Below are 22,709 nucleotides of genomic sequence, written 5' to 3'. Positions count from 1 at the left end.
ACTGAAAATTCTGCCACATTAAAGTTGCATAAAGAAAGTAGAGAGAAAAGTTGGGAGGACTGGGAGAAAAGAAAACACAGAAAGAGCAAAATAGTGGAAGCAAATGCAGTCAGGAGGTAGATTAAGACTAAAGGATGGGGGCAGAGAAAAATATGACTACCCTTAAATGGTTTCGAATCAGTCTGGAATTGCCCATCTTCAGCAGTCCAGGCTGTCTAATTCTTTCCTTTATACTTTCCCCTTGTTCCCCAAATTCCTCCTGTGTCAGCTTTTTATCTCAGTTTAACCCCCTCCCCAAAAAGTGAAAAACTATTTTCTCAGCTATTTCTAAGATCCTAGGTTATCAGCCATAAATACAGTCTGCATGTCTGAAATGCCACATGTCATAATACCTCTTGCCAATCACATTAGAGTCTATATCTGAGAAGGTGATGCTAATTCTTACTGTTGCATTTTTGCCCTTCTATCTAGGAAATGAAACTACTGGAAACATCTTTCTAAAATGTTGAAACAGTTCTAAATTTCTCATAGAATATTATTTTGACTGTAATCCTACTTTACTAATAATTCAAAAATCTAATCACAAAAACCATACTTTCTATAATAGCTTCACAAAAGTATTAATTTAATCCCTAATATATTTTCTGGAATTGATAAATGCTGGTGAAGCTGTTTTCTGTTAACTAGGCAAATGATTAGAAGCAATTAATGTTTACTTACATAACATTTTCCTTGGTAAGAATTAAGTGTAGCAATTTAAAATATTCTGTTCTGTGTTGGAGCATTAAAGTGCTAACATGCTTTAGTCAGATATTAACTGGTTCTATATCAAAGCTACTATAATCTTCTGAGAGAAACCCTGGCTTTATTCACTTGAGGGCAGATAAAATACTGAACTCAGGAATAAAACACAAATACAGGTAGTCCTCAATTTACAACCATTTGTTTTGTAATAGTTCAAAGTTAACAGCACTGAAAAAGTTACTTGGACCGGTTTTCACATGACTATTACAGAATTCGTCTGGTCACATGATCAAAATTCGGGCACTTGGCAACTGGCATATATTTGACAAGCAAAGTCAATGGGAGAAGCCAGATTTGCTTAACAACTGCATGATTCATTTAACAACTGCAGGATTCAAAAGACAACATGCTTACGAATAATTTAATCAACTGACAGCATATAAATGATATTTACTTATATTTATGTTCCTTATTTTATTTTGATAATTTTTACAGGAGAGTACAGAATAGTTTAAAATTAAACAAGTTATACTTCACAAAGTAAAGAACCTTTAGACTGGTAGTCAAAGAAAAAAAAATCAGATTTAATCTTCATTTCATCCAGGGTATTTTCTGCAAATGTAATAATGAAGCACATATTACAAACCTGTTTTATTATCTTCAGCTATTAATATACTTGTTTCAATAGATACATTTATTTTACAAGGTTCTCAATTAGGGAAATAGCATTCTATTTGTGTTTCCATTTCCAGAGTTAGTTTTAATGGGAAACTGAAAATCATTATAGTTATTTCTCAGAACTTTTCATTCATTTCTTCCTAAAAAAATTGAGAGCTAGATTTCAATTGGCTTAAGAGCTGTAGTGGCGCAGTGGTTAGAATGCAGTATTGTAGGCTAATTCTGCTGACTGTCAGCTGCCACCAGTTCGGCTATTGCATTCTCACCGGCTCAAGGTTGACTCAGCCTTCTATCCTTCCAAGGTCGCTAAAATGAGGACCCAGACTGTTGGGGGCAATATGAGTCTGTAAACCGCTTAGAGTGGGCAGAAAAGCACTGTGAAGCGGTATATAAGTCTAAATGGTATTGCTATTCACTCCCATATTTTACCCACTTTCTGCCTTCTTCAGTGCATATTGCATATTTATAAGTAAAGTCAATCATATAAAAGTTTGTTTGATCCAATATTGTATTCTTGCATTAGCCAACCAAATGCCTATGAAAACCCTATATTACCAGACATAATGGGATTTTTTAATTTATTTTGCCCAAAGAGCATAACTTCACAAGTTTATATTATTCCATATTTTATATTTGGGGGCCCATTTTCCCACATTGGAAAGATCCCTCTGAAGTTCTTTTCAGTCCTTTTATTTTAATCATCTCATCCTAATTTGCCATTCTACCTGGCTCCCTTACTCTTTACTTAGGCCACCGATGTCAAACTCTCGGTGTCACGTTGCTGTCATGTGACGTTTCGTGACATTTTCCCCTTTCACGGTCCTGGGGTGGGCGTGGCAGCACGTGACACCCCACGGGCCGTTAGTTTAACACCCCTTGGAGCGTATTAATTTATAAACAAATTAATACTCAGCTCTTTAAAGGACTCGTGTTTACATTTCACGTGAGAACTGCCCACTGTATTCCTACCTTCTACCTTTTCTTCTTTCATAATCCTACCCACTGGCTAGAGTGGCAGGACTTTATATCCAAAGCATCTGGGAAGGATGGGTACTTTGATTCTTTCATAATAGGCCTCCCCCCCAGGAAATAATTGTATTTTTATTCAATTGACAAATAATGTTGGGAGATCATAAGCCACAAATTGATTTCCTGACCATAATGACTAGTGTCAAGAAAGTGTGAAAATGGCTTGTTTAGAGAAATGATACTAAGTGGATCATTATAGTTAAAATATTCAGTAAGATAGCTCATTAAAAATAGAATACATTATCCTTGGCTGTCATGCAAAAAAAAAAAAAGCACTTGGGTTGACTTGTTTACAAGAAACAATGTTTCTTAGGATTTTTTGTGAAGCAGGCCAAACTAAATATTGTATATAAGGATATAGAGTACTACGTACACTATCAATGCACATCTTTTCTCCCCCCTGCCAAGATTGAATAAAAATTATTTGGGGAAAGGAAAAGGTGGCAGAAAAGTATCAGGCCAGCAAAGATTTTGGTTGGCCATTGTTTAGGGCAAAGATAAAATGTCTCAATTGCATGAAAGTGCAAAAGCCTCAAGTTTCAAAAACTCAGTTTTTAGTCACAAAATATAAGGGAAATTTACTTTTTGCTCAAATCTTACCTGTTTTCTTTGTTATCAGTAAAAAGAAATCGCTTTTCTTCAAATTGTGAAGCATTTTCTTCTTTAGTTCCTTTCACAGCTGACCTGGGTACTTCTGTATTTGGATTGTACCGGGATAAAATCTAAATAAGTTTAAACAAGAGGAGAGTTTGAAAAAAGAAGGTTTCCAATTTTGCTGATAAAATGCTAACTTTAGTGCAAATTAATTTTGTATGTCAAACCTGCAAAAGATTCTTTGGAATCACAGTTATTTCAGGCGGTGGTAATGGTGAACTGAAGAGGTCCTCATATATTGACGTTGCTGGAGGAGAAGGTTCTTCAGTACATTCCAGACGTTTGTCTGAATCCAGGACAGGTTGAACACTGTGTTTTATAGGATTCTCTGGCAGTATCTTAATGGCACTTGCATGCTAGGAAGAAAAAAAAAAAATTTGAAACATAAGTTATATTTTTCAGAAAGTATCAACTCATTCAAGCAACCATTGAAATATTATTCTTGAGGCATACATACTATGGACTCAATATGAGACAGACATTTTATTAAGAGATTCCTAAAATTTGCCAGTATGGTGCTCAATACTTACCATAGGTTGTATTTGCTGAGATTTTGTATCAAGTATTTCTGTTGTGTGTTTAGGAATATCCAAATGATTACTTTCTGGTGACTCTGATAAAACAGTGGTCTTTCTGTGGGGAATTTTCATCCCAGGTGTGCGGAACTCAGGTGCAGCAGGTGAAGCGAAACAATCATGATCTGAAAACATTTGATCGATTCACACTGAAAACATGTTAGATTATGCAGAAAATGGATCAAAGGATTGGTTTTCATACTTTTCGTAGTATAAGACATACTTTTTTCCCCTCTAAGAGAGTGGAAATGGTGGTGCGTTTTATACACCGAATACAGCCATTTTTGGCCTCCCGAAACTCTACCCTGCATGTCCTGTTTTTACCAAAAACAGGCCCGTTTTTCGCAAAAACGGGATCTGCAGAGGGTTTGGGAGGACTGCAGAATGCTCCTGGGGGCTGGGGAGGGCAAAAATACCTCCCAAATCCCCCACGCATCGCGTTTTTGCCCTCCCCAGATCCCAGGAGCACTCTGCAGGCCTCCCAAACTCTCTGCAGTCCCCATTTTTGGCCTCCCAACCCCCCCTATGCATCGCGTTTTTGCACTCCCCAGCCCCGCAGAGCACTCTGCAGGCCTCCCAAACCCTCTGCGCATCCTGTTTTTGCAAAAAAAAAAAAAAAAAAAAGACCCATTTTTGGCCTCCCAAACCCCCTCCCCCCACATATCATGTTTTTGCCCTCCCCAGCCTCCAGGAGCTCTTTGCAGGCCTCCCAAACCCTCTGCGCATCCCATTTTTGCGGAGAACGACCCTGTTTTTTGCAAAAATGGGACACGCAGAGTGTTTGGGTGGCCTGCAGAGTGCTCCTGGGGGCCAGGGATGGCAAAAACCAGACGTATGGAGGGCAAAAAAATTTTTTTCCTTGTTTTCCTCTTCGAAATCTTGCTGCGTCTTATACTCCGGTGCGTCTTACAGTACAAAAAATACAGCACTTGCATGAAAAGGGAAGGCTTATTCAGCAGGAGACAGTGTAATGTGCCCCGTTATCTTCAACGATTTTTTGCAAATTTGCAATTCCTGATTGTTTCCTTTTCCCCCTCTCATCCAGAACCTATTTGGCAATATCTGGGTGGTGGGGAGTAGGGAAAGTGTCCTTGAATAAGGAAGAGATCTGAGTTTTGATTTGAGGGCTTAGCAGAAGCAAGTCCAGAAACACTGCAGGATTTTCTTTCACAACAAGGGGTTTTTCACCAAATCCCAAATGTTGGATGAAATACATTAAGGCACTGTTTCTCAGCCTTGACATTCTGAAGCTGATTCTCAAGACTTCACTTATGAATACAAGATATCCCGGAAGTTATTTGACCTACATAAGACTTACCACTTGCTTCATTTGATTGCCTGAGTGCTGCCAGATTCTGATTTGACACCATTGCCCCTGCTGATCTGGTCAAGTTATTAGCAAAAGAAAAAAAATATTATTTAAATGACAGTACAACCAATATATCAAACTTTTCCCACCTCTCTCAAAGGTGCTTTTTTTCAAGAGGCAACTGGTTTTTCTTCTCTTTTCGTTTCTCATCCAAGAAGCTTCTTCAGCTCTAACTGGATGGTAGGGAATGGAAGGATTTATATAAACCCATCAGAACTAGATTCAGCAGTCCATCTGCATTAAAAAGACAAAGACCATTCTTTTGAAGACAGCGAAGTCCACATTTTGGACAGAGGACCGCTGGTTTGAAAGAGGGGTCAAAGAAGCCATCTATGTCAAAACAGAACAGCCCTCTCTCAACGGGGAGGAATACGACATCATATATCTCTAGTTTATAACACAGTTCCAAGAAAGTTTCACACCCATTTGCACCACTCAGGTGACCCTGATGGCACAGATAAACCTCCAGGTGGCCTTAACAATTGGCTAAAAGAATGCAAACGACCAGCTATCTGTAAGGTGTATAAATCCTTCCATTCCCCACCATCCAGACAGAGTTGAAGAAACTTCTTGGATGAAAAGCAAAACGTTTTCAAAGAAAAACCAGAAAATCCAGTTACCTCTTGGAAAAAAAGGGACAACCATGACCTGGATGATTGAGAATCTCCATAGATACTTTCCCAACTATATTCAAAGATAGCTCAGCTTTGATTTCCAGTGGATTTGTGCTTCCCTACAAGGCCATGGCTTGCAAGCTAGGGATTTTTCCAAGTTTACAGCTCTTCTTTGAACAGCAGGTAAGGAGCTGAGAGGCCCTTTGCAACCTAAAGGTGAATTTTAGTACAGAAAGCTTTGCTCACACCACAACAGCTTTGTTGTTGTTACCTCATGGCTTGTTTACTGCAACTGATCAACCTAGGGCTGCCATAGAAGACATTTTGGAAGTTGCAAGATGATTGAGCATATGCAGGGCCCCAAATTCTTCTGGTCCACTCATGTAATATTACTGTTTTGAGAACTGCACCACTTGCCAGTTAGAAATGTTCCTGCCAAGTACATTTCAGTGTGCTAGTTACTACCTTTAAAGTCCAAAATGGCTTAGCGCTTGTACATATACAAGATTGCCTTCTCTGGATTGAATTTGCCCATTGTGTGAGATATAGTAGGGAGTGCTGCTTAAAGGGATCCTATGCTTGAATTTTTCAGGGATGTTTTACCTCAGAGACCATTCCACCCCCTATTAGTTTTGAAGAACCATGAAAATATGACTCTTCAGAAAGGTATTTGGACATGTTTGAACATTTCACATGCATGATTTCTGCGCTAAAATACATCATGGCCTTCTTGTTTATCCTTCTGTCTCTTTATATTTCAATATTATGTTATTACTTAAAAGCTGCATGGAATCGTTCAGCGATGGGGTAGCAGAAATGATATACCTATGCATGTAAGAAGATAACAAAAATAGTAGTCTTATTGCTCCAGACATAAAAGATACAAGAAAATGATAATCATTATACTTTTGTAATGATTTACAGATATACCACTTACCTATTTTTTCTTGATTTATTAAGCCAAAAGATTGTTTGGTCATCCATTAAATTTGTGGTTTCATCATTTACAGACAGATCACGCCCGTGGATATTGAAGTATTCTACTTTGGGTGACAAATATTCAGATTTATCCGCTTTCACCTCTTCGTTCTGGCTATGTGGAATGTGTACTGTGTCTGAAGAACTTGGAAGGGCATATTTTGAAAGCCCAAAATCTGAAAGTTGAGGGGTTTCCAGAAAACTATGAGATCCAGATGATTTTTGAGGAAAATCAAGAGGTTTTGGTTCTATTTGATCAGATAATGCTGATCCAGCGTTGATTTCATCATCAACCTTTATGGCTTTAAAAAGAGAATTGTCTCACTGAATATGGTGATAAGACCAAAAGTCAAGGAATGTATCACAAAGTTGGATGCTTTTTTCTGTATAAATATTGTCCTTCTATCACTACCATTGCTTGCTCTGTAACCAAGGTTTGCTAACCGTACAACAAGGTTTCACCAATAAATCAAGTATTTTAACCATGCTTTTTTGAATAAGTAATAGTGACCTGATTAGTATATAAAAATAAGAGATGAATAATTCTAAAGCGAAAGCATATTATGTCTTGGCAATGTGTATATTCAAAGAGTTTAGGAGGATCATTTTTTAAATCATCTAATTTTTAAAAAGTGACAAAAATCTTTGGTTTTTTGCAAGCGGCCCTATGAAACCACTTTTAAACAAATACTTCGAATGCATTTACAATATAATGTAAATCACGAACCTTTTAATTAAGAGGTTCCTTGTTTAATATTATGATGCATCAGACTGCTTATATCATTATACTAATAGTTTTTATTCCATATATGTCCTGTACTTAGTTATAAGAGAATAAAAAATTCCGAACTGTTACTACTATTGCAAATGCTCCATCACATCCATCAATGCCAGGGAAATGGGAATAATAAGCTACATAAAGATGACATTTTTTTTTTACAGAACTGAGGCCAGAAAACTTTGTATCATAGGAAAATTGGCAAAAAATTAAAATAAATTGAGCATACAGTTTTTTTAGTACATATGCATATTATAGAAATTTTTAACTTAAACAGTGCCAAACCTAGCAGCAATGTCAAGATCAGATGATTCAAATCTATAGAAGATGAAGAGTGATATATAGGCTTTGCCAAGCTGAAGTGTCTATCCTTTTTAATATTAGTAATGCACACAGAAATAAATTGTAGAGTATATTAAAACACCAAATATTCTAGATTGAGGGGGAAAATTACCTTCATTCTTGTAACCGTATTTCTGAAAGAGATCTCTTATTTTTTCAAGATTAGTTGCATTTCTCATCATCAGAACTTTGCTGGCCTTTATGAAGTCGTATGTAGCCTCTCTTTCTGAAGAACTTGTATGTAGAATATTATCAGCATCAGCCTATGATTTGTTTTTGAGTTAGAATTTATGATTATAAAGTAATAAACATTAATAGTCATATGTGTGTGTGTGTTAGTAAGCTACATGTCAGGTTTAGCATAAAAGCTGTTTATTACATAGAAGCAGCAACAAAATTTCTTATGTTTTTCATTTTAATAAAAACAATTTAAAAAACATGTCTAGTTATGACCATGCTATCCAAAGCTACTTGTGTTTTTAAAGAATAAAGCTATCATCTCCTAATAGAAGAGTTTAGGATTGGTGGGTTCTCTGGAAATATTACACAATGGAAGGTTTCAGGAGGCATGGTATAGAAGAAATCAGGTTTTCTATCTTGGGGAATATGAAATACTATCATGGGATATTACCTAACACAGAGAAGGCAACTTTCACACATACTAATCTTCCACTAAATCACATACTAATCTTCCACTTTAAACACATTTAATATAAACGTTCTAGAAAAGCACTTTGAAGGTGAAGAGAATAAAGAGAAGCAGGTCATATCTACCTTTAGTGTTCTGGCTTCAGAGTACAGTTCATGTAGATATCGCATTGGAGAATCATCTTCAAATTCTTCAAAACATTTGAAAATAAATAATCACCACCAATATCTTTAGAAAATGATGTACAACCCTGTACATTGATGTTTGTTATTTAAAAGATGAGATGTTCTAATCCAGGCCCGTGCGGGCCTGGATGGGGAGAAACAGGCTCCGACTCAATCCTTCCAAGACCGAGTGGCTGTGGCTTCCGGCGTCCTGATAAAGCCAGCTGGTGCCATCGCTGGTTATTGGGGGAGAATCATTGGCCCCCACGGAAAGGGCTCGCAACTTGGACGTCCTCCTGGATACACGGCTGTCTTTAGAAGAGCATATGATGGCCGTGGCCAGGGGGGCTTTTTATCAGGTCCACCTGATACGCCAGTTGCATTCATTTCTAGATCGGGACTCATTACGCACGGTCACTCAGGCACTCGTCATTTCCTGCCTGGACTACTGCAATGCTCTCTACATGGGGCTCCCCTTGGGGTGCACCCGGAGGCTCCAGTTGGTCTAGAATGCGGCCGCGCGGGGGATTATGGGAGCGACGGGGCGCTCCCATGTGACACCTCTCCTGCGCGAGCTGCACTGGCTTCCTGTGGTCTTCCGAGTGCGCCTCAAGGTGTTGGTGACCACCTTTAAAGCGCTCCATGGCTTAGGGCCGGGGTATCTACGAGACCGCCTTCTGCCGCCAATAGCCTCCCACCGGCCAGTTCGCTCACACAGAGAGGGACTCCTCAGGGTGCCGTTGGCCAGACAATGTCGGCCGGCGACCCCCAGGGGGAGAGCCTTCTCTGTGGCGGCACCTGCCCTCTGGAACAACCTACCCCCAGAGATACGCACGATACCAGACCTTCGGACTTTTCGTCGGGCCCTGAAAACACATCTATTTCATCTAGCCAGGCTGGCTTGACCCCATCCTTGCGGTTTTAAATTTATAATTGGTTTTAACTGGGTTATTTTAAATTGATGGCCAAAATTATTTAATGTTTTTTAAATTGCTTTTAAATTTTATATGTTGTGTTTTTACCGTAGCTGTTCACCGCCCTGAGTCCTGTTGGAGAAGGGCGGTATACAAATAAAATAAAATAAAATAAAATAAAATAAATAAATAAATAAATATCAGAAATTAGCATTGGTTGGGAATCCTAGGAACATCACTATGATCTTCAGAAATGTACCAATGAATGCAAAGAATATTTCTTTTGAAATGAACTGAATCAGAAACATAACAATGTTCTAGTTAATATCTCATATGCAGATTGACACTGTGTCGAAATTTACACAGTGTTGTTTAAGCCAAAATGCAAGTTGTTTGGTTTTGCCTTAGCAGAAGCTTTCTGAAGCAAAGCAATTATTTACTACATTCTCACCTTCATCTTCTAGTAAAATTTGCTTAAATTGCTCAGCCTGCTTCTCCAAAGTGACTGCCAAAGTTCGCAGTTTGTTGAAGAATGTTCCTGTTACATCCATACTGAAGAAAAGCTAACAGCTTATTTCTAAGATGAATTTCAGAAAGAATATGAAAGTTTTCAACTTATGTTAAACACATTAAAATATTTTGAAAAAAATATTATAGCTTAGAAATAGTTGAAACAGCCTTTCCATACATGCAGATTTATTTAAAAGGGCACAGTTGATCTAGCAGCACATATATTTGTTATCTAATTCTAGATGTTTTCCCTCTATGTTGCATTTCTATTGTGGAAATGCTGCTTTCCTCCCAAGCCCTAAACAAATCACCATGTCTTCAGAAAAGATTAAAGGGCTCTCCCACAAAGCATCACTATTAGGTTTGGCTACTGTGATGTGCTCTACATAGGGTTGCCCTTGAAAAACCTGTCAGAAGCTTTACCTGGTCTAGAATATAGCAGTGCAAGCAGAGAGATGTACTGTTGCCAGTTGGCTTTGGGTCCAATTCATAATGAAGGTTATTGCCTATAAAGTCTTATCTTGTACCAAGTTAGGATATTTGAGGGATCACCAATTTTCCGTGGTTTCTGCCTGGCCAAGTATGTGCCCACCATAGTTGGAGACCTCTGGGTTCCTTTGATTAAACAGTGTCATTATCAGGATCCAGAAAGTGTGCCTTCTATGTCACGGCATCTGTCCTCTGGAATGAAATTCCCCTGAAATCCATGTCACTCCCATCCTGTTGGTGTTCCATAAAGCCTTCAAGACCTCATTGTTTTCCCAGGCACTGGAGTGAGAGAGGTGGGGCTCTTTTAGGTCTGTCTTTTTTTTTTGGTCTGTATACGGATAGTCCTCGGTTTACAACAATTCATTTAGTGACCATTCAAAGTTACAACAGCACTGAAGAAAGTGACTTATGACCACTTTACACACTTACGACCTTTATAGCACCCCCATGATCGTGTGATCAAAATTCAGATGCTTGGCAACTGGTTGATACTTATAGTATGACTGTTGCTGTGTCCCGAGGTCACATGATCCCCTTTTGTAACCTTTTGACAAGCAAAGTCAATGGGGAAGCTAGATTCACTTAACAACTGGGTTACTAACTGATCACCTGCGGTGAGTCAATTAACAACTGTGGCAAGAAAGGTCGTAAAATGGGGTGAAGTTCACCTAACAAACATCTCACTTAACAACAGAAATTATGGGCTCAATTGTGGTTATAAATCGAGGATTACCTGTATTGTCTCCTGCTCCCATTCTGGTTTTTATTTGTACGAGCATTTATGTCATTATTTGCAAATGGCCCAGTCACTTGGTGTCTAAACTGGATTAATACAAAAACAATAAATAACCTTATCCTCCTAATGGAAAATAAAATGGTACTGTGCACATCTCCAGACACAACCTTTCTCCATCTGTAGATTGGTACAGTTTCAACACCCCAATTTTTAGCACATGCAAGAGCACTGCATTTATTCTGGGGAAGAAAGCATTTACCTTATTATCTTATTATTTTCCTTCAAAAGACAAGAGGGCTGCTTGAACAAGAACTGCAGGAAATCCGTTTTCGGGAGCCCGAATAGCCTCGCCTCCTCCCTCAAGACAAGAGGCACTCTAAGCCTTTCCTGAATACCTCCGGTCATTCGCAGGAGCCGCCGAAATGAGGGAGAAACACGCCTCCGCAGCTCGCCAAGACTGCCGCCACAACGGGCGCCGCTCTTTCGCCTCAGGACCGCAGCGGGCAACTTCTTTCCTTCGCGGCCTTTTGAATTCCCCGGGATGGCGGGCACCGATTGGCCCACTCCGGCTCTGCCCGCCTCCTTATTGCAACCCCGTGACGTAGGCAGGCTAGTTCACATTTACCTGCCTTTTTTTTTTTTTTTTGCTGCGCCCTTTGATTCGGTGCTCTCGCGAGAGGCGAGACTTGAGGTTCTCGTTCAGCGCAGCGGCCTTTGGAGCGCTATTTGGCTCGACCCGGGATCGGTCGTGGTGAGGTGGACGCATCGACGAGGCCCGGCGAGTTGGGAAAGGCCGGGTAGGAGCCTCGAGGCGGCAAGGGAACGTGCGGCGGCCCGTTGCTTCATAGACGAGGGACGACGCTGTAGGTCAGTAATAAGAATCGGGGTGGGGGCATCGCGGTTGAGGTGGCAACCGGCCATTGCGCTGTGAGAGGGGCGGCTGTTTTCTGCAAAAGCTTCAACATTAGCCCAGTGCAGGGGCGGGCAGTTGTGGCTCTTTTACAACCTGTGGACTTCAACTCCCAGAATTCCTGAGACAGCCAAGCTGTCTCAGGAATTCTGGGAGTTGAAGTCCACAGGTTGTAAAAGAGCCACAATTGCCCACCCCTGGCTCAGTGCAATTGGGGAGGTGACTAGAGCAGTTCTTCTCAACCTTGGCTACTTAAAGATAGGTGGACTTCAACTCCCAGAATTTGCCAGGGTCGAAGAAAAAAAAAAATGGAATACAACATGAACTATATTTATATCCTGGTTTTATGTGGGTTGAAGAAGGTAAGAGTCTTTAACAGAATAGCAGAGTTGGAAGGGACCTTGGAGGTCTTCTAATCCGACCCCTCCTCAAGCAGGAGACCCCATACCCTCCATCAAGTGGCTGTCCAGTCTCTTCTTAAAAGCCTCCAGTGATGGAGCACCCACAACTTCTGAAGGCAAGCTGTTCCACTGGTTAATTTTTCCCAGTGTCAGGAAATTTCTCCTTATTTCTAGGATGATTCTCTCCTTGTTTCATCCCATTGCTTTTGTTCTGCCTTCAGGTGCTTTGGAAACCCTCTCCTCCTCTTTGCGACAGCCCCTCAAATATTGGAACAGTTAGTCCTTCTTTTCTCTAGCCTGGCCATACCCCAGTTCTTCGTATGTTTAACCTCCAGACCCCTCATCATCTTTGTTGCTCTTCTCTGCACTCTTTCCAAAGTCTCAAGTTTTCTATAATGTGGTAACCAAAACTGGACACAGTATTCTAGATGTGATCTTACAAAGTCTTTATTAAGCAATACTAATACTTCACATAATCTTGATTTCTATCCCTCTGTTAATGCAGCCTAGGATTGTGTTGGTTTTTGAGGCTGCTGTTGCACACTGCTGGCTCTTATTTAAGTGATTGTCCACTAGGACTCCAAGCTCCCTCTCACAGTTACTGCTATTGAACCAGGTTTCACCTAATCTGTATAGCAGGGCTGTTAAACTTGCGGCCCGCAGGTCAGATGTATCACACGCTGGCCTCGCCCATGCCTGGTTTAGTGAAGGGGGGGAAAAAAAGTCCCGATACATCACGTGACCCCACTGTGATGTGAGTTTGACACCCCTGCTGTATACTGTTAATTCCAATGGTAACTTTTCTTTCAATGCAAATTGAAAAATATTAATCGAGATAATTAAAACACCTGTATCTTTCACACCAGTACACCTATTGGCATCAGTGTGCAAATTTAATGTGAATTCCCATTACTGTTCATTTCGTGAAAGCAATTCATCTAATTTTCTTTTCTTTCAAGGAGCCCTTTAGATTCGGTATTGATAGAGATATAATGGTTCATTAAAAAAAACTTGAAAAAGTGAGCTTTTGATTTCTTCCCCCTTGCCTTTTTACTCTCTTGAAAAAAGCGAAAATATCTCATTTGTTTTTATGTTGTTCCAGAATCTGGCAAAAACCTTGATTTTCCAAAAGATCTTTGGAGATTAGCTGTCGAGCCACAAATGCCTATATTATTCTAATACATTATTAGGGATTTGTATTATGATATTTTTAATTTCTGTAAATGATCTGGAACCTCTCCAAATTGAGGGCACAAATTACTTAAATGCAATATAAAAATTAATTCTGTTCTTTGCTAATGTAAGTAATACATTGACTTAGAATGTTTATACACTTAATATTTCAAATAGTTAACATTTCTTATTTCTTTTTACAGGCATGTTTCTGACTCGAGTACTGTTTCGAAACAGAATTCCTGGAAAACAATGGATTGGTAAACACAGACGGCCAAGATTCATTACTCCTGTAATGAAGGCAAATATGATTAGGAGACTTGAAATTGAAGCTGAAAATGAATATTGGCTAAGTTGTCCATATATGACAAAAGAGCAGGAGTATCGTCATGATGAAGAAAATGTATCTGCGTTAAGGCAACAAAGAATAGCTGAAGAGAGAGCAAAATTTCCTGAACACAAGTATGTTTCAGAATATCTGAAACAGCTTAATGTGACAAAGAGATGGGCAGATTCCTGATGTGTGTCCTTTGCCATTCTAATGGATTTTATGGATTTAATGCGCTTGCTTTTAGTGACAATGAAACAATGCATAAATAAATATATTCTTGTTTTCAATCAGCTATTAGCTTCATAAATACATAAATTTTTCTACTAAATTATGTATGCTTTTTTTTCCTTTCAGAGTTTAGTGCTATTGTTATAAAAAGGATTTGAGGATTTTTATTTTTTTTTTTAAATCTCTAAAAGCTGGCTTTGCCTCCTTGTATTTCCATTCCTCTATTCCCTAGAAAATAAAATCTCATAAACCATGTATCTACTTATATATTCAGAGGCAGAAACCACAAAGAACATTCTCATTTTATCCATTTTACAATATATGGCAGTGGTTCTCAACCTGTGGTCTGCAATGTTATCAGGGGGTCCGTGAAGGCTTCAAGAAATGTTATGATTTAAATCTTTAGGGTCTTTGGTCAAAAAACATATTTAAAGAGGACGTGGGGTGAAGAAAAGGTTGAGAATCACTGGTATAAAATCAACTTTCCGGATTGGAGGTATATTTTGATGTAGTATAGTCACCCGATTGAAAGAGTTATTAATGAATGGCTAAAGTAAGGCTAGATACTTGTCAGTGGTATGGGCTCAGTAAACATCTTATTTGGAAGACACTAATTTAGGGTATGTTAAAGCCTAAAATATGCCCTTGAAATATTAGTAACAGAAAATAATTTTAAAATTTTAATCATCAGTTAATGAGTTGTCCTAATTGAATTAAGAAGTGGAAGAGATTTGCTTTTAAAACTCCCCAGGCAGTGCATAAAAATGGCTGATGCATTTTTCATTTCAATAGAGGCTAAATGCATTTTAATGCCTTTTCTCTTTTTTATGTCCCTATTCATTTATGACAATGCAAAATAAATAACTGAAATCGAAATATAGCAGAAAGCCTGTTCCCAAGTTATTTATTTTCTTATGCATTCATTATGTCATAACACATTAATGCATCATCAATTTGGCAAAGAAGGGCTTGAAGATTATGCTTTTTAAAAACAGTTATAATTAAGACATGATCTGTACTTTGATATACAAAAGTCAAACATGATTGAAAATTAATTACACAATTTCTAAATGAAATTGTATACAGTATTGTAAATAGTGTCATTTAATTGCTTGGACCTTGTCACTACATTAATAGAAAATTACAAAAATAACAATTGCTAGGACATTTCTCCAACACAGGATGCCAGAGATCTGTTTAATCAAGTGCTGTTTTAAGCCTTTTCTATTAATCAAAATTCCTTGGAATAAGAAATCATAATTACTAGAAAATACTTGTCTTATTTAAAACTGCAGCATAAAATCTAATTTATAATAGCAGCCAGTAAATCAAGTCTTAAGTCTCTAGAACTAAGCATAAACAATAACTGGGAAGGGACTTCCTAAGGCAACCAAGAATCTATGCTTACAATATGCAAGCTATAATTCCCCAAAATGAATGTACATAAAAAATTTCTAATTATACCATTACACGTTCATTAGCAAAATGCTCTGATAAAGCACTTAAATTATACATCTTCCAATACAATCGGCATGATATATCATACTCTTTGGTATAATTTCTTGAAATTAATAAGGTTTTCTACCTGTTAGTTACAGTTCAGTACTATAAACACTTTTCTTTCTGACCCAACATATAGATCAGGGCTGTAAAACTCCTGGCCCATGGGCCTGGTGCATCCCATGCTGGCCACGCCCACACCCAGTTCAGCGAAGGGGAAAAAAGTCCCGATACATCATGTGATGATGCTGGGATGGCGTAAGTTTGACACCCCTGATATAGATGATTTCACTAGTCACTGTTCGAATTTTTTTCAATGGCTTAATGATTGCAAAATAATTTAAACTACTAAATATTGCCAACATAGTTTTAAATTTACTCCTTATTATTACTAGACATAAATGCCAAACAAATAAGTACAAAGAGCTATTATTTCTATATATACTTTACTCAGAGAACCCTGTAATCCATTCATTTTTACTGATGCATTTGAATTTTAATTTATCTTTTAAGACTATTTTTGCTGTAGTCAAGTTATTGGTGTAATGGTATGTGACAATGACTTTGGGAGATGGGAAGAGCCACAGCCAGGGAAATGATTGGACAAGAGGCAGCTTAGCCTAAGGAAGCTATGTGGGTATGGCAAACATCTCAGAAGAAACCCTTCCTAGTTTCCTGGACCAAAAAGGCAACAGCAGAGACATATACTTTCAGAGCTGCAAGACTGATGTCAGCCTTACAAGATGGTCCAGAAAGGAAGCACACTCATGAGCTAAATATAAACCTCACAAGTATGACATCAGTCTTGCAAAACATCTCTCCCTTGTCATCTTTAAGGTCCAAGAAATCACAGAAGGTCCTTTCTGAGATGGCCACATCTACATTGCTTCCATGGCCTAAATTGCTATTATCCAGGGGTGAAATGCTCCTGGTTTGGATCGGTTCAGCCGAACCAGTAGCGATGGCAACCGGTGGTTCGGAGAACTGGTAGCGATGGCGGTGTGAGGCTCCGCCCGCCCGCCCGGTTGTTACTTCCTGATTTTAGCCAGGAAGCAACCTGCTTTTTACCCTTTGCGTATGTACAGAAGGGTTTGCACATGCACAGAGGGTCCAAGCGCGCTCGTGACGCAGTGCATGGACTTCCGAATCGGTTGGGAAGGTAAGTAGATTTCACCCCTGCTGTTATCCAACTCTTCCCCTGGCTGTGGCTCTTCCCCGTCTCTCAAGATCCTTCCCACATATCATTACAATTAGTTTGCAATAACTGATCTTTCCTATGTACTAAATAATTTAAGAGATAATGTATTTGCCGTAACCTCTAGGTGTGGATTTGCAGAATTTGTACTGTGTCCTAACAGTCTGACTTCCTTTTATTTTATCCTCCCTATATCTAGCTGTACTAGATAGCACTAATTCATAGCACGGAACCACATTATCTGACCAAGAGGGTAATGAGACCTTGAGCCTAACTTGCACTGTAAAGATAGGATGCAGCATTGAGTCACAAGAACTGCACAATGTATTTTATTTCTTCTCGTTTTAGAAATTAATTTGGAAAAGCCATATTGATACATATATTTTGCATTTTATTTTACCTGTTGTTTACTCAAAATCAGTTTTTTAAAAATATATCACTTGCACAAATTTTGTTTTATGGATTGAAATAAGAAATGTAGAACTGTTGAGATACAACTGATGGTAATAGATTTAAAAGTATATATCAGGACAGGAACTCCTATACAACCACAGAGTGAGAGAAGAGATTATCCTCTTCAAAATCTTTCTCAACCTTAGCAACTTTAATATGGACGCCAGCTCCCAGAATTGTAGGAGCTGAATTTCTAAATCTGCCAACATTGTTAAGGGTCATAATAATCAGAACATTGCTTGGAGGATTGGTGATTTGTGGTAAAGGAAATTCATGCATATAGTTCTTGTCAGAGTCAAGCATCCAGTGTCTTCCTATCCTCTAACACAGAGCTGTCAAACTCCCAGCCCATGGGTCGGATGTGTCATGTGCTGGCCACGCCCACACCCGGTTTAGCGAAGGGGAAAAAAGTCCCAATATGTCACGTGATGACACTGTGACGATGTGAGTTTGACACTCCTGCTCTAACAGATTAATGTAAATATTTACCGTTGTACTGAAAGTATACATCAGTATTTATTGTTAAAGGATAGGATTAGATCCAAGATCAAAAAGAGATAGAAAAGACGGGGAATCCTGAACAATGAAAGCAGATGGCTGTGAACAAGGTCCCCTTTCCTCAGTTCCTTCCCTAGTTCACTCAATGTTCTTAGTGCAGAGAATTATGAAATCCAATCCCTCAATAACACTTTCATGCCAGCTTATTTTCTATTTAAAAAAAACAAGCACAGAAAGAAAAAGAAAGGAATGATTTCTGTTCATGGCTGAATAACCTGCAGACTTCAGAAAGAATATGTATATTGGGGATAGCAGGCAAAAAATGCTAACAAATAAAATTAGCAATTATTAAACATTCTAAAACGGGAAGGGAGAACATCACTTTTCCATGTTTCCAAGAAATTAAAATATCAGATTTCTTACAAATACTGACCAAAATTGCTCAGGAAAATAATTTTCTCAATTAGCACTTCAAATTGCTAGAGAGCTGAGAAAGAAATCTTGCTTCTCTAATACTGTACAGTATTGTAACAACACTGTATTGCAACAAATCAAGCCTGAAAGAAAAGGACTTCGATTATCAGAGAAAGTTAGAAAGTCAGTTTTTGATTGGCTGCTTTACAACACTTTTACCATTACTACTGGTTAACTCATGATGGTTATGGGAGGGAAAAAAAACAAAACAAAAGTACCAAATATCAGTAGTCCACCAGATGATGATTGAGCCACATATAACTGTATTGTAGAATGTTAATGGTGAAATGCTACAGTAAACTATATGACTACCCTTTCCTACCCCACTTTTCTTCCACAGAACTGTTACGAAAGTAATGATACCAGCATGGCATTGCTTCACACATGAAGTTTGCAGAATCAGTCACTACTACAGTGCAGCTAGAATGCATAGTTTCTGCACTTCTGAGTCTTGCGGACCCTTGCAGGGCATTTGAGAATTTGGCCCTTGTAATAGCTTATGTCCATGTTGCAAAAATGCACATCACGAATCTTAAGGCATCAGACTTTCTGCACCGGAAGTGCTTATAAGCATCCACTGGATACCATCAACAATCTCATTTTCCGTGTCTTGTTAACATGCTGGAACTGTTCCACTGATTTATTGGTGTCTTCCTTAAAAAAATAATATCCAAGCACAAATGTATTGTAGAAATCTATTTGGAAAACAAACTGTATAAGTATTGTATTGAATAAAGATAAGTAAAGGCAAGTAAAAGACACGGCTAATTCTGCACCGAAAATGGGTTTCTCTGCTATGAATTGCTGTATGTAAGAAAAGCTTTCCAGAAAAGATACTAAAACACATATGAAACCTGGGCTGCCACTTGCTTTGCTAAATCAGCTTTCTCTTGCCAAACTAGCTGTTAATTTACAAATTATTATTATTTTTATACCGAAGAGGCTTCTACTCTGTCAATGCTTTGCAAACCTTCCATCTTCTCTGGAGTTCTTTATCTGTTTTTTGGATTTAGCCTGCAACTTGATGAAATCTATCTACTGTTTTCGGAAAAAAATCCAACATGGGGTGTTTAGTATCAATACAGAAATTTGGATTTAAAGCAGCATTTGTCCTTATTTCATACACTTATGTTCATTTCTTTTGAAGAACAGAATTAAAAACTGCTAAATTTGGAAGCAGCTCAAATTAAATTAACGTTTAATATGCTAACCTTGTGGAATGAAGTGGTAAAAATAAGCTGACATTAAAAAATATGCAAAGTAAGAAAGAAAATATTTTATTATTAAGTGCTACTCAAGGTTAGCCTATGGTGTAGCCCATGTTTTCTTTCCTGTTTACATAAAAGATTTTGGAATCAAAGTCATATTGACTTTTCTGAGTATAGATTTTCTTACCATTTCTCCTTCTCTGAAAGAAATGGATACTGAGATAAGATCAGCTCTCCAATGAAACTATAATATGTTTTTTTACACCTGAAAAAGAAGAAGAGTCTGGTTTAGAGGTTTTAGACATCAGAAGCAAAGGAGGGCGCAATTACTACTTAGTTTAGAATAGAATGAGCTGGAAGGGACTTTGGAGGTCTTCTAGTCCAGCCCCCTGCTCAAGCAGGAGAACCTATACCATTTTAGATAAGTGACTGTCTAAATTCTCGTTAAAAACATCCAGTGAGGGAGTGCTCACGATTTCTGGAGGCAAGCTGTTCCACTGGTTAATTGTGCTCACTGTTAGGAAGTTTCTTCTTAATTCCAGGTTGCTTCTCTCCTTGATTAGTTTCCAACCATTGTTTCTTGTCCTGCCCTCTGGTGCTTTGGAGAATAATTTGACCCCCCCTTCTTTGTGGCAGCCCCTCAAACACTGCAATACTGCTATCATGTCACCCCCAATTCTTCTTTTCTTTAGACTTCTTCATGTTTTAGTCTCCAGGCCTTTGATCATCTTAGTTGCTCTTCTCTGAACTTTTTCCAAAGTCTCTACATCCTTTTTGTAGTATGGTGACCAAAATTGGTTGCAGTATTCCAGGTGTGGTCTTATTAGAGTTTTATAAAGTGGTACTAGTACTTCACGTGATCTAGTTGTGTTTTGTTTGCCGATATTCACTGTCTCCTCTGCCAGGTGTTTTAATTATTTTAATAGTGATTATTTATAGTTTGAATAATGATTGTTTTTATGTATTTATTGTTTTAATTGTAGTATGTTGCTGAGAATCTTTTTATGAAATGGACGGCCATATAAATTTGATAGATCCTCTCCAGGTATTTGTTTTCAATAGGAATTGTGAACTCCTTCCCCAAGATGGCTGCTGCCTGGTAGGAAGAGTTTCCTCACTTGCTGATGATCTGCTGTTTTTGTTGCCAAAGCTGGTTCTTTGGCAATGTTGGTCCCTGGATTTGAGTGGAGGAAGTTACGAATAACCCAAGATGACTTTTGGATGGCTGTGGACCCACCTGGGAGGGGGGATCTTGAAAATTGCAGATCCCTGTGGGAGCAGCCAGAAAGTCATTAGCATTTTATCAAACTTTTCCTATCAGCAGACTGTTCTGGAAAGCAAGCCTGCTTAGTTTTTTTATTTTTAAAAGGTAATTGGTTAGCTGAATGTTGATTTATTTCAACCTCCTGATGGATTTTATCTGTTCTTTTTTGTTTTTTTCCTTTGATGTATTTGGTTGTTTTCATTAACTTCAGCTTTTCCATATGGAAACATGGCCCTTCTTTGGGTAGTGAAAGTGCTTTTACATTTTTATTGGACATTCACCACAAGGATTTTTTATTTTATCACTTTGCAAAAAGTTTGGAGTTTATTTTTCTTAACCCTTTTTAATTTTGGATCAAAATATCCAGAAAACATTCTGTTCTTTTGTCTTTTTCCTGTTCTTCTCCGAAGAACTCTTACCTACCACACTGAATAACAATATATTGGATTACAGACAAGGAGAGGAGGGTGACACTCAAGAATAGACTGCTTGGCAACATGCAACTCTTAGCTGAAAGCTTTTTTAAGAAGTTTGATGAACTCATAACGACTGTGGACAACATTCAGAGGTAAGTGTCTGTAAATAAATTAAACCCACAAAAAGAATGTGATTTCAAAGGAGTAGATTTGTTGGGAAGAAGTATGAACTCAGACTTAGAAATAATAGAGTTGACTCCATACACCTCCCTGAAGTTCAAGCCTGCACTTTTATATAACAGTAGAAAATAGTCTGGGTGAATAAGTTGTAAATTGGTCTTTTTAAAGTGGAATGAAGGAAGTTGGGGAATATATTTATCACATTTAACTAGGGACCAATTTCATCTGAACCTTTTTGGGAGAACAGGCTGGCTTTGGAGATTGGTCATATTGTATTTAATCAGACAACACTTGGTAAGATATAGTATTAAAAAACAAACACGGATATTTGATCCAGGATCAATCAGGGTTAATTTTTGGAATGATTTGTGATAGTTAAGAAGCTGTGGTAATTTTTCTACGAATTGATTACCATAAAAGTTCGTTAACAGAGGTTTTTGGAATTTTAATCTTGTCTTTTTTATTATTACTGTTCTTCCTGTTAAGTATTTTGTTATTAATACTGCATACAGACAATAGGTTAACAACTTGTAAATAGAATTCATAATTTAAAATTCTGTGGGGCTGTTTTGCAAGGGGTGGGAAACTAATATTGTTGTATTAATCAGCATTCAACTAGGGAGGACAATATGTGTATATGTGTTAGTCTTTTTTTAACGCACCTTTCTCTTTTAAAACTCTTCTTTGTTCTCTGTTTTTCTTTTTAATTTTTTGGGGTCTTTTGTATTTTAACTTTTTTTTGAATAAAATAAAAATAGATTTAGAGAAAAAAAAAACAAATTGTGAAATCCTGCCCTGTAACAAGCTGCCATAATTATGCATACCTGATTTAACAGTTTCATCTTCTGAACTGACCTCCACCCACTGGTTATCACTGGCGAGCAACCGATTTTGAGATTCACTGAGTGGCCTAGTAGGAAATGGCTGACTAGTAGAAGAGCTGAAAAATAAAATTTCTGTTAGAGAGAATGGATTCCCACAAAAGTTCACTCTTGCAATTCTTCGTGAAATATGTTTAGAACTACACTCTGTTGCTTCTAATTATGTACTCCTATAGCCCAACAGTTCTGAGCTGCAAGCCTTGAATGATTTTAGATTTTTCTTTTTTAAGAGTTGCTGCCGTCATCTAATGGTTGTTCAGATTTCCAATGCTCAGAATTGTAGCCCCAACTGCTGTATAACATTCATGTTTAGCCTAAAGAAAAATAACTCTAAATTTATGAGAAAACCCAAAAGCAAGATTAGATTTTTTAAA

General features: G+C 38.1%; 3 protein-coding genes across 3 annotated transcripts in view; 1 reads left to right on the top strand and 2 right to left on the bottom strand.

The window, feature by feature from the left end:
- Nucleotides 1-1,552: 1,552 nt before the first annotated feature.
- Nucleotides 1,553-11,561, bottom strand: SKA3 (spindle and kinetochore associated complex subunit 3). Its single transcript, XM_070943660.1, has 10 exons — nucleotides 11,483-11,561; nucleotides 9,940-10,065; nucleotides 8,536-8,600; nucleotides 7,874-8,024; nucleotides 6,601-6,943; nucleotides 4,999-5,063; nucleotides 3,636-3,805; nucleotides 3,273-3,461; nucleotides 3,052-3,173; nucleotides 1,553-1,562 (listed from the first exon to the last, which is right to left on the bottom strand). Exons 2-10 carry the CDS (start codon nucleotides 10,037-10,039, stop codon nucleotides 1,553-1,555), a joined length of 1,215 nt encoding a protein of 404 aa, XP_070799761.1. The 5' UTR covers nucleotides 10,040-10,065; nucleotides 11,483-11,561.
- A 339-nt stretch (nucleotides 11,562-11,900) lies between these two features.
- Nucleotides 11,901-14,521, top strand: MRPL57 (mitochondrial ribosomal protein L57). The gene is made up of 2 exons (XM_070943912.1): nucleotides 11,901-12,090; nucleotides 13,911-14,521. Exon 2 carries the CDS (start codon nucleotides 13,913-13,915, stop codon nucleotides 14,225-14,227), a length of 315 nt encoding a protein of 104 aa, XP_070800013.1. The 5' UTR covers nucleotides 11,901-12,090; nucleotides 13,911-13,912; the 3' UTR covers nucleotides 14,228-14,521.
- A 4,053-nt stretch (nucleotides 14,522-18,574) lies between these two features.
- The window catches only part of ZDHHC20 (zinc finger DHHC-type palmitoyltransferase 20), a 53,395-nt gene continuing 49,260 nt past the window's right edge, over nucleotides 18,575-22,709 (bottom strand). Inside the window, exons 11-13 of the mRNA XM_070943911.1 lie at nucleotides 22,279-22,394; nucleotides 19,782-19,859; nucleotides 18,575-19,081 (exon numbers count right to left, since the gene is read on the bottom strand). Coding sequence (XP_070800012.1) covers nucleotides 19,822-19,859; nucleotides 22,279-22,394 — 154 coding nt within the window. The 3' untranslated portion in view covers nucleotides 18,575-19,081; nucleotides 19,782-19,821. The remainder of the gene's footprint in view (nucleotides 19,082-19,781; nucleotides 19,860-22,278; nucleotides 22,395-22,709) is intronic.

The sequence above is a fragment of the Pituophis catenifer genome, unplaced genomic scaffold (assembly GCF_029215685.1).
Source record: "Pituophis catenifer annectens isolate HBS135680 unplaced genomic scaffold, rPitCat1.0.hap2 SCAF_4, whole genome shotgun sequence".
Lineage (NCBI taxonomy): Eukaryota > Metazoa > Chordata > Lepidosauria > Squamata > Colubridae > Pituophis > Pituophis catenifer.
The sequence above is the reverse complement of the archived record's forward strand: the minus strand, read 5'-3'. Positions and strand labels throughout refer to the sequence as shown.

Bases quoted from the DNA above. Each gene is read 5' to 3' on its own strand.
- SKA3 (XM_070943660.1), bottom strand. From the start codon at position 10,039: ATGGATGTAACAGGAACATTCTTCAACAAACTGCGAACTTTGGCAGTC. The intron at 5,064-6,600 runs GTAAGTGGTATA...TAACTTGACCAG, and splicing joins AATAAATCAAGAAAAAATAG to ATCAGCAGGGGCAATGGTGT. The intron at 3,806-4,998 runs GTAAGTCTTATG...AAATGTTTTCAG, and splicing joins GCAATCAAATGAAGCAAGTG to ATCATGATTGTTTCGCTTCA.
- MRPL57 (XM_070943912.1), top strand. From the start codon at position 13,913: ATGTTTCTGACTCGAGTACTGTTTCGAAACAGAATTCCTGGAAAACAA.